We start from the raw sequence: 12,262 nt of genomic DNA on the forward strand, positions 1-12,262 counted from the left end.
TAAATGCTGAGCATCAAGCAAGGAAGCAGCACATACCATTTTTAACGTCTTTGGCATGAATCAGCCAGGGTTTAGAACCAGCAACCTCCCAGACTCAGAGTTGATGTTCTAACCATCATTACACCGCAGGGTCTATTTCTTTCTCCGTTGACAGTTGTGGGTTGCATTCCCACCACCGCTTGGTAAACGTCGTGAGGATGTCAAACTCACCCACCCCAAGTCCCACCAAGATCTTCGTCTTGCCGTGGACTGGAATAGAAACGGTTATATGCAGGGGCGGATCCAGGAATTTCAAGATGGGGGGTGCACCAGGCCATAGTGCCGAACGGGGGTGGAGGGTCACGAGGGTGTGGTTTGGGGGGGTCTTCCCCCGGGAAATTTTCAAAAATTGATCGTTGGAAGCGGAAACTTGACTGCAGTTCGTTGCGTTCTAACTTGGCCCACCAGTTCAGCAGATTTGCGATGACTCATGGGCCAAAGTGACAAACTTGCCTGGTGGAGCCGATCCGGTTAGATAAAGACCTGTGCACACCTGTAGTGTGACATGATGGTGATGACCGACTGTGCGCTGGGCGAAGCCTGCACTGCCATGCGCCGAGGTTGCGAAACTTAGGGCACTAAGGGCAGGGGTTCTCCTCACAAAAGAGATCACAACATCGGACGGCGGAATGTGAATTATTTTATTAATTGGGAACGAGCCAAACCCGCGCTCCGTGAGAAGTTTCTAGAGTGATGGTTCGTTAGGACGTCAATATATCCGGTGTTCACGATGTCATTTATCGAATCTCTTTATATACAATGTTTCTTGTAACATTTTTTGTGTCAAATTCACCTTCTGAGGTAGTCAGCACGTGCAGAAGAGGGTTTTACATTGCAGACGCTGTTTTCTCGGAGTGGCATTACACCTCTCAGCGGGGACGGTCCGTCAACAACAGACGTAATGACGTCAGCGAATGACCGATGATGTCATGACGTCCTTACGCCTCTCAGCGGTGACGTCACACGTCGCCATGCAAACGAATGTAAAAATTAGAAAATCGCCAAAAATTCCCCAACCTGTCCGTGTGGCGCGATCTCACATAGCACATGCTGTACATCAGACCACAGAGAACCCGCATGCTGAAGGTGGAGACACAAAATATGGTTTGGCGTATTAATATAATAATGATGCGATTTTAGAAAAGATGGCGCTTGTGTTTCTGAATGAAAATGTCACACACACAGACACACACACAGACACACACACAGACACACACACACACACACACACACAGACACACACACAGACACACACACACACACACACACACACACACGCACACACACACACACGCACACACACACACACCATGTGGGGGTGTGGGGAAGTCAGAGCGTATGTTGATGAGGGCCAAAGGTCGGTGTTGAGGCGAGGCAGACAAGAAAAAAGAGTGTTCATCCTCAGAGGAGCCGACAGGGAGAATGGATGATGCATCCAATATGGAGTCGGGCTTTGATCGATGGAAATTCGTCTCCATATTATCCCACATGGAAACAATCCTGCAGGCCTTCCATGCTGTGCCTCATCTGTGGTTCCGGCACAGTCTCTCGCACTGACAGACCAAAAGAAGTCGGTAATCTTCCTCTTTTTCGGAAGACCTTCCATGACACTTATTTTTTGTCCTCAAGCAAAGTTCGTGAAACGACGATAAAATCGATATGATTGATTTATACGGAGACAGCAGCATTGACTAAGTTCGTCGGCTCTCAGCGCGATCGAATGGACGAGTCCATTGACGGAGGGGGGAGGGGTGCTGTGTTGACGATGGCACGCGCATGTCCTGGTGCAGGACGTGCGCGTGCCATTGTCACACCACCCCCTGGTCGAGCGCGTCAGTGGACTCGTCCAACCGACAGTGCTGCGATTCTGATCGTGCTTGCAGCAGCTTACTCACGACAATCTGACATCGTGTACATGAATGCATCAGCTCTGACAACAATGTGGTGGACCCTGCACGGATTTCGGTGCTGTGTATCCTGGGAAAATGGGGAATGACATTGGTTTTTGTTTTCATAATTTGGGGATAAAAATGAGTGAAAATATCAGTTTGTTTGAAAGTGAAACCGAAACTTGTGCAAAGTCCAAAGGGGGGGGGGAGGGGGTGCACCCTGCACCTCTCCCCTGGAGAAGCCCTTGGGGAACAAATGAGTCACAAATAGAACAAACAGAATGCACGTACTTAATAACATCACAGGCGATAGAAATGTCCTTATCAGCGGTTAAAAATTAGACAGTTTAAAAATAAGAGACGCGTCTTGCTCGGTCTCGCAGTTTAACAATAAGGGACACGTCTTGGTCGTCTTGTGAGCAACCCGCGCCGAAACCATGGCTTTCTCCAACATTTTGTCCACAGTGGGAGAAGCCGGACGATTCCAGGTTATCCACGTTATATTTCTCATCATACCGATGATGATGCTTGCAAGTCACAACCTCCTCCAGAACTTCTCCGCCGCGACTCCGAGACACCATTGTCGGGTCCCGTGGCTGGAGAACGCGTCGCTCGAGCCTCAGCGGGACTCCCCATGGAACGGGAGCAAGGAGAGCCTCCTGAGAGTCGCCATTCCCTGGGAACATGACTCTCTGAGCAGGTGCAGTCGCTATGTCCGACCGCAGTGGCAGCTGTTGCTTAACGACTCCGCAGACGTGTTGGTCGATGTCGAGATTGAGGGCTGTGTTGATGGATGGGAGTTCGATTCCAGCGAGTTTTCGTCCACCATTGTTACCGAGGTAAATACACACACATATGTCTATGTATATGTGTATATGTATATATGTATATGTATATATATATATGTTTATATGTTTATATGTATATATGTTTACATGTATATATGTTTATATGTATATATGTATATTTATATATGTTTATATGCATATGTATATATGTTTATATGTATATATGTATATTTATATATGTTTATATGCATATGTATATATGTTTATATGTATATATGTAAATGTATATATATGTCTATATGTCTATATGTTTATATGTATCTATGTTTATATGCATATATGTATGTATGTGTATATGTATATGTATGTATGTATATATATATATATATATATATATATATATATATATATATATATATATATATATATATATATATATATATATATATATATATATATATATATATATATATATATATATATATGTGTATATGTGTAACTCGGCGTAGTGGCGTGCGCCTGTAATCCGGCTACTCGGAGGCTTGGGTTGGAGGATTGCTTGAGGACGGGAGCTCTGCGCTGGGCCGCGATATAAGAGGGTGTAGGGCAGCCCGGAATCATGGCGAAACCCAATAATTATCCCTGTGTCGTAAGAGGCGACCAGGGTTGCGTCAGGAAGGGCATCCGGCGTAAAACATGTGCCAAATCAGTATGCGGATCAGACGGATGATCCGCTGTGGCGACCCCTAACGGGAGCAGCCGAAAGACGAACAACGACAACATATATGTGTATATGTATATATGTGTTTATGTTTATTTGTTTATATGTATATACTGTATGTATATATGTTTATATGTATGTATGTGTATATGTATATGTATATATTTGTATATGTTTATATGTATATATATATATTTATGTATATGTATATGTATATATGTTTATATGTATATGTATATATGTTTATATGTATATATATATATATATATATATATATATATATATATGTTTATATGTTTATTTGTTTATATGTATATATGTATATGTATATGTATATTAAACGAAAATCTAATCGCTTGTTTTTTCACAGTGGAACTTGGTGTGTGAGGACCAAGGAATGAAGCAAATGGCGCAGAGTGTTTACATGGCGGGTGTATTAATTGGAGCCATTGTGATGGGAGGTTTGGCCGACATGTAAGTGTTTTTGGGTTTTTTTTTTTTTTTAACCATCTCCAGTCACAAATACAATATGGAGGTTCATGGAGGGCTCTTTTTCTGAAGATGTTTTGCACAATTAATGGATGAGGACCTCAAGCCCAAATTCCTTCTCTCGAATTCAAACTGTTTGCTATATTAACTCGAAGGGCACTCGGTAGAGTGCAGACCACCACCACGTAATACCTGATCCACTAGAACATATCGGGGCCAATACATTTTTGAAATATCATGATATACAGCACAATATCGTTTTTGGCCTTTTCTGTTAATGGTGAAGAATCACTTTAAAAATTCTCGTAGTCGGGATTTGGAACCGGATCTTCACCAAAATCGAATCAGTTCGTCCTTGTCACACACCGAACCTGCAAACCAAATTTCATCTGCATCCGTCCACAACTTCTGGAGATATCCTGTACACAAACAGACAGAAAGGGGTAAAAACATAACCTCTGTAATCGGTAATTACCTCTGCCACCGAAGGTGAAGGAGGTTATGATTTTACCCCTTTCTTTCTGTGTCTGTTTGTTTGTCTGTTTCTTTGTATACAGGATATCTCAAAAAGTTTTGGAAGGATTCAAATGAAACTTGGTGTACATGTTGGGTGTGTGACAGGGAAGAATGGATTCAATTTTGGTGAAGATCCGAATCCAGATCTGGATATGATAATTATTTAATTTTTAAAGTGATTCCTCACCATTGAGAGATGGTGCCAAAAACTATATAGTACTCTATATCATGATATTTCAAAAATGAATTTTGTCCGATATGTTCTCGTGGATCAGGCATTACATGGCGGAGGTATTCACTCTACTGAGTGCCCTTCTAGTTACATCTTCATCACATGCCTTTAAAGGCAAGCTTAACATTCTACATGTCGTCTTCCTTTCCGTTGTCATGATAATGCCATATACCTGTGTACTTGCACTTACTTATTCAACTTTTAAAGGGCCAATATAAAGAGCTTCCGTGATGAGTCTCAGATAAATGGGAAGAACGAGGCATTTTGGGTATCCTGTGTTGGTTGGAGCGGGCAACCCTTCCAGAATTGTGACCCTTGTTCCCATAGCGGTATAGCCAATCAAAAACTGTCTAGGCAGCCCTATATGTCAGAAGATGCGAAAGGAATGATTCTTCTTTCTTCTTCTTCTTCTTCTTCTTCTTCTTCTTCTTCTTCTTCATCTACTTCTACCTCTACCTCTTCCTCTTCTTCCTCTCTTCCTCCTCCTCTTCCTCTTCTTCCTCCTATCCTCCTCTTCCTCCTCTTCTTCCTCTTCTTCGTCTTCTTCCTCTTCTTCTTTCAAGGGGTGGGGGCTGCTTGAGCTTCGAAAGACAGTAATAAAGTAAAGAAAGGTCGTGAGAGTGTGGCGAGAAGGGAAAGCGGTTTTGAGGGGAGATGAGGGTTGGAGGGGCGATGAGGGTTTCATGATATCCGCCATATTTCGAACAAATAATAAACAGACAGCTTCTTAAGGGTTGCAAATTGACATCTCATTCTAATGGCAACGTCCTGCAGAAAAAATAATTTGGTCATTATTATCAAAACAAAAATACATCCTTCATTTTTAAAATTAATCTGCAAGCTGTCGAATACAAACCGATCCATTAACTGCCATCCAAAGGTGTGTTCCCTTAGCAAGCAGATTGCAATCTCTTTCCAAGCCAGTCGTTATGTTCAGAGACATACCCTGTTATGTACAGTATACTCATTATTGAAACGTGCATTTCATGCTTTTATCGCTCCTTCCACTTTTCATCCTCATTCTTCAAGATCTACAAACATGCAAACCCCCCTCCCCCTCCCCAAAATGCACAATGGTGGGGTCTATAGATAAGCTTGGCAGGGGACTCCTCCTTCTGACTCCCCATTTTTTTATCTATCTTTCCATCTTCCTCGTACTATGTATCCACTGCAAACACGGTAAATTCGTTTGGGGAAGTTGTCACAAGAGTATCGAGTAAAACTGAAAACGACGGCCCGAAGACATTGAATTGCATATAAAACGGGAGAGATTTTTAGCGGTGCGAATTTGTCGCCACCAAGCGCCATCTTGGTACGCCCATTTGTGTCAGATATATTTCGACTCGCGCGATAAAATCTTGGGCAGTCTTAAATATTGAATGTTAATTTTGTGTTGAAAGTGAAAGTCGAGGTGAACACTTTCTCACATAAACATAATGCAATGGGGGCTGCGGTATAATCATTCACTGGGTCGAGCAACATGGTGGCGTGTGCGGAGACAATTGGCTGTGTGGTGGCGACACGATCTGGTGTGCAACGGAAATAGCCATAATCCTTCCAGTCTAAAATGCAGTTCAATGCCCGGGGAGCATTTGTTCGAGTCCCACGACAGCATTGTTTCCATGGAGACCGCCATATTGTGAAGCGGTGCCGAGCACTCCATTCCGTTGGAGTGCTTGCTTGAGCGCTTTGAATCAAGCAAACCGCTTGTTCACGGAACACACCCCAAGTGTTTCACAGGCAGGCGAATTCATCAATGTGTGTGCGATGTGTCATTCTTCGAATCGACGTTAAACTGGGTGTCCCATCTGCCGACATTAGTTAGTGGAGGTTAAAGGGAGCCCACTCATGTTTATCTTAGTGATGGAGCTGGTAATCAGGAGCGTAAACAGGAGTATTCTGGAGAAGATGTTGTATGCAGACGATCTGGCAATTGTGGGAGAGAGTAAGTGAAAGATGCAGGACGTACTGGGGAGTGGAAGAAGGCATTTGGGAAACATGGATTGAAGATAAGTATGGAGAATACGGAGGTCATGCGGGTCGGGCAGCTGAGAAAGGAAATTAATATCAGTTTATTGGGGAAAGAGATCAGACAGGGAGAGAAGTCTGAGTATCTGGGGGGAACAGTACGACCTGGGATACCAGATAGTACTTCGGAGGCAGAGGTGTGGAGGAGGGTACGTGGGTGGGGCGGGGGTGCAAATGCGTGGAGGAAGATGGCAGACAGGACAGCAGCATCTAAGATGTCACCGAAAGCCTGGATCTTAGTTTTGACCCAAGAAACCCGTAATCCCAGCAGCTCCAACTCCTCATTCAGCACCTCGAGGGCCCCCAAAAGGATATCTAAAGTCTCCACAAAGATGACTGCATCATCTGCAAAATCAAGGTCCGAGATCTTGACATTCCCAAACGATGCACCGCAGCTTGATCTCTCCGACATCCTCCCTAAAATCCATTCCATACAAGTGCTGAAAAGTGTGGGGGTCAGTACACACCCCTGACGAACTCCAGTAACAACTGGAAATAAGTCAGAGATGGTACCACCACACTTCACAGCACTCTCAGTACCAGGGTAGAGTTCAGACATCAGATCGATCAGTTTTGGTGGCACCCCACGAAGACCAAGAATCCTCCAGAGGACGTCCCGATTCACTGAATCGAACGCTTTACAGAGATCAACATAGGCTGCAAGCAGCCCCTGCCGAAACTCTCGTCTGCATTCGGTGAGGACACGAAGAGCAAGGATACGGTCAATCGTTGACTTCTTTGGTGTAAAGCCTGACTGCTCTGGACGCTGGTGCTCAAGCAGATGGTGCCGAACCCTGTCAAGAATTATCTGAGCAAAGACCTTGCCTGGCACTGAGAGCAGCGTCACCCCTCGGTAGTTGTTGCAGTCTTGTTGATCACCCTTCCCTTTCCAGAGAGGGACAACAAGGGATGTTGTCAGTTGGGATGATGCCTGTGTTCCAGGCAGAGCACAAAACTGCATGCAACGACACGAGTGCAGCATTTCCACCAGCCTTGAGAAGTTCAGCATGAATGCCACAGATCCCGGGAGCTTTGCCCCGTTTCAACCCGTTCACCGCAGCCCGTGTTTCCACAAGCGAAGGTGGACCACAATTGATTCCGGGGTCAGCAACAGGGATTGTAACACCCTTGACGTTCAACTCGACAGCTGGGGGATCAGCCTGGTACAACGGCTCAAAGTAACCGGCCCAGCGGGCCTTCACTTCAGACTCCTCTGTCAAGAGCGTACCACTCTCTGCTCGAACTGTAGTGCTCCGAGGGATGGGCTTGGATGAACGCAATGCGCGAATTCCCCTGAAAGTGGGATGACAATCACCTGTCCACAGGTGATGCTCTACCCCCTCACAGATTCCTCGCACATAGGCTTCCTTGTCCACCCTCAGTGCACGTACAGTTTTACGCCTCAGCTCCCTGAACAGCTCAGCTCTGCCATTCAGCCTGGCCCTGCGACTCTGGTCAATGGTATCCAGTGTCCCTTGAGAGACAAAATTCTTCTTTGCCCTGTGGTGAGCTCCAAGACATCCACCGGCAACATCAAGGACGGTGGTCTTGAAGGCACTCCACAACTCTTCAGGACCCCCCAATGCACCCAGACCCCCCAAGTGTCCACTCAGCCTGTTTGCAAACTCCTTAGCTACTCTCTCATCCCTGAACTTGCCAACATCCAGCCTCGGCTGGGATGGTACCTTTCTTCAGGATTTAAGGTGCAGCTTTAGAGTTGCTACAACAAGCCTGTGGTCAGTATTGAGGAACTGAGCACTCCGGTAGACCCTGCAGTTCTGGATCATCCTCCAACGACCGTCAATGAGGACATGGTCAATCTCCTTTGCCACACCACCAGCGTTGGAATACCAAGTCCAGCGATGAGCTTGTGGGCGCTGAAACCATGAACCAGCCACCCTAAGTCCATGACTTCTTGCAAAGTTAAGGAACTTAGTGCTATTCTGGTTCATAGTTCCTGACCCATTGGGACCAACACACACCTCATAACCATCCCTATCAGTTCCAGTCAATGCATTGAAATCCCCCAAGACCAGAAGTGTATCTCGTCTGGGGCACTGATCAACCACAGACTCTAGCGTGGCGTAGAATGCATCCTTCACGGTGAGATCACTCGCCTCAGTCGGAGCATAAACAGAGACCAGGGAAATGACACCTAAGGAGTGACGAATCCTTAATCTCATAATACGATCGTTGACCGGTGTTACCTCAATTATCATTGGGGTCAGCTTATTGGACACAGCTACAGCAACTTCTTGGGTATGGTAACCATCAAGGCGACCAGACCAATAGTAAGTGGAACCACCCACCATTATCTCGCCGCAATCCGGTCTCCGAACCTCAGAGAGAGCTGCAATCCCGATGTTCAAACGCTTGAGCTCAGATGATAACAGAGACAGGTGATCATCCTCTCTCTTAGGGATAGGACATTCCAGGCACCCACCCGAAGGGACCGCCTCAGGTTAACCCAAGGAGACCGCCGTCTGGTGGACGACACCTCAGCACCACTCCGACACACTTTCCCGCAATCTGACCCAGGGATGTTACCCTGTGGTTTCCCTCCTATCATCAAAGATTGGGGGTCCCGAAGGCTTTGCCCCAATCCCGTCATCCGGTGAGCTTCCCTGCGAAGGGAAGCTGCACAGGAGGTACTCCCACGGAGTGGGTTTTCAGATTTTTTTGCATTTTTGTGTTTTGCGGAATGAAGGGTTTTACGGTGGCCGGAGTGCAAATCCTGCCACCAACCTCCTAATAAAAAAGTAACCCAACTGCAGGAGGACGTCCGCAGACACAGTTGGGCACTAGATATGGATGGCCGTTGGCTCACAAGGAGCTCCTCCGCCCTTTGACAGGTTTTGTTTTTAATCCTGCTGGGTGTCCATATCCAAACATCCTCCTCACCAGAAAACCTGGTGGGGGAGACGGTTTAGTCGCCAACAACCCGACCATGGAACAGGTTAGTACAGGTTTACATGGTACCTGTAGCAGGTTACAGATCTAACCTGACCTTCAGCATCCTTCTCCCGATATACTCCGCTTCCCTCCTGTGCACATGTCCAAACCATCTCAATCTCGCCTCTCTCACTTTGTCTCCAAACCGTCCTACCTGCGCTGTCCCTCTAATATACTCATTTCTTATCCTATCCATCCTCGTCACTCCCATCGAGAATCGCAGCATCTTTAACTCTGCCACCTCCAGCTCCGCTTCCTGTCTTTTTGTTCGTGCCACCGCCTCCAAACCATACAACATAGCTGGTCTCACTACCGTCTTATATACTTTCCCCTTCACTCTTGCAGCTACCCTTCTGTCACAGATCACTCCTGCAACTCTTCTCCAACCACTCCATTCTGCCTGCACTCTCTTTTTCACTTCTCTCCCACACTCTCCGTTACTTTGGACAGTTGATCCCAAGTATTTAAACCCATCCACCTTCCCCACCTCAACCCCTTGCAACCGCACCATTCCTTCTCTAACCTACTCAGTCAAACATCACACCGGGCCAACTGGTTCGTGAAACATCTGGATCCAAAAGCTTTCCCTGGCCAACCACACAACGTGGGAATGATGACCTCAGCCACCGAAGGATATTTCAAAATCTGTGAGTAGGATATCTCTAAAAAAAAGTTTAGGATGGATTCGGACGAAATTTGGTTTGCAGGTTCGGTGTGTGTGACAAGGACGAACTGATTAGATTTTGGTGAAGATCCAGATCTGGATCCAGCTACAATAATTTTTAAGTGATTCTTCACCATTGAGAGATAGGGCTAAACTGATATATAGCACGATATCTCAAAAAGTTGTGGACGGATTCAACCGAAACTTGGTGGACATGTTAGGTGTGTGACAATGACTAATTGGTTCGATTTTGGTGATGATCCAAATCCGGATTGGGATACGAAAATTATTTAATTTCTCAAGTGATTCTTCGCCATTTTGAGATCGGGCCAGAAGCGATATACAGCGTGATATTTCAAAAATGTATTGGGCAAAATATGTTCTCGTGGATCAGGCATTACCTGGCGGAGGTATGCACTTTACCGAGTGCTCTTCTCGTTATAAAAGTATTTAACCTCTTAGGTCAGTACTTGGTGAAAGCACGTTTTTCAGCAATGACTGCTATGGGTCTTATTGGGGAGGTCTCTACCAGCTTTCCACAGTGAGATGGTGAAATCTTTGCGCATTCTTCATTTGAAAATTGCTCTTGTTCAGCCAAGTTTGATGGGTATCGTCGATGGACTGCAATCGTCAACTCTCGCCATAAATGTTAAATTGGGTTCAAGTCAGGACTTTGACTGGGTCACTCAAGAACATTTATTTTCCTCTTATTCAGCCACTCCAGTGTGGCTTTAGCTTTGTGCTTCGGATCATTTTCCTGTTGAAATGTGAATCTCCTACCCAGTTTCAGATTCATGGCTGACTCATACAGGTTTTCATCAAGGATTCTCCTATACTTTGCACTGTCCTTTCTATCCTGACAAGGTTGCTCGTCTCTGCTGATGAAAAGCAACCCCATAACATGATGCTACCACCACCATACTTGACAGTTGGGATGGTGTTGATTGGGTCATGTGCAGTGTTCGGCTTGCACCAGACATAACGCTTTGAATTTAGACCAAAAAGTTCAATTTTTGTCTCGTCTGACCACAAAACGTTTCTCCACATGCCTGCTGTACATCAAAAAATGCTTTTTTCGTAAACTCCATACAAGCTTTTAGATGCGTCTTTTTCAGGAATGGCTTCTTTCTTGCCACCTGTCCAGAGAAGCCAGCGTTGTGAAGGGAATGGGATATTGTTGATCGGTGAACACTGACCCGCATTTCAGACACAGAGCCTTGCAGATCTTTCACAGTCATTGTTGGATTTACAGTAACATCCTGAACCAGTTTCCTTCTTGCCTGGTTACTGAGTTTGGATGGTGACCTGATCTGCATAGAGTCTGGGTAGTTTTTTGATGCGTCTTCCATGTCGTAATGATGGATTTCATCGTACTCAAAGGGCACTTGATGTCATTGTAGTTGTGGCTGTGAAAGTCGTCAAATTAATCTGTAACTGAATTTGAAACAGCCTTCATAATGTCATTATTATTATTATTGTTGTTGTTGTTTTTGCTTTACAGATTTGGACGCCGCAACGTCATGCTCGTAAACAACCTGATTGTTGCAGTAACCGGCACTTGTGCTGCATTTTCTCCCTCAATCGACGCATACATTGTGGCTCGATTCTTACTGGGATTGGGAATTATGGGTTCATATCTGAACGCATATTCCCTTGGTAAGCATGTTATCAAATTATATTTAATGGCATTAAATATTTAAACTGTTGTCTTTCTCATGCTATTCTAGCTTTTTGGAACTGCTCAAGCCATTCATCATTGAATGACTGCTGCTTGAGTGTAAATACATTGTTTAACTGAGGGTGGTTCACAGTTGTGCTGGACTTTTCCTTCTTAGAGAACAAGTAGAAATAAGAGTTAAATACTGAAATTATATGCGACGATTCTGTCTCTGAAAAGCGAGTCGTCGAGAAAGCGGCTAACCCTGCTCAAAGCATTCTGGGTAA

General features: G+C 45.2%; 1 protein-coding gene across 1 annotated transcript in view; it reads left to right on the plus strand.

The window, feature by feature from the left end:
- The first annotated feature begins 2,285 nt into the window (after window positions 1–2,285).
- The window catches only part of LOC147011741 (solute carrier family 22 member 6-like), a 29,011-nt gene continuing 19,034 nt past the window's right edge, over window positions 2,286–12,262 (plus strand). Inside the window, exons 1-3 of the mRNA XM_085856341.1 lie at window positions 2,286–2,767; window positions 3,808–3,911; window positions 11,820–11,974. Coding sequence (XP_085712467.1) covers window positions 2,366–2,767; window positions 3,808–3,911; window positions 11,820–11,974 — 661 coding nt within the window. The 5' untranslated portion in view covers window positions 2,286–2,365. The remainder of the gene's footprint in view (window positions 2,768–3,807; window positions 3,912–11,819; window positions 11,975–12,262) is intronic.

This window comes from Eptatretus burgeri, chromosome 15, assembly GCF_056783735.1.
Source record: "Eptatretus burgeri isolate ZD-2024b chromosome 15, Ebu_testis_v1, whole genome shotgun sequence".
NCBI lineage: Eukaryota > Metazoa > Chordata > Myxini > Myxiniformes > Myxinidae > Eptatretus > Eptatretus burgeri.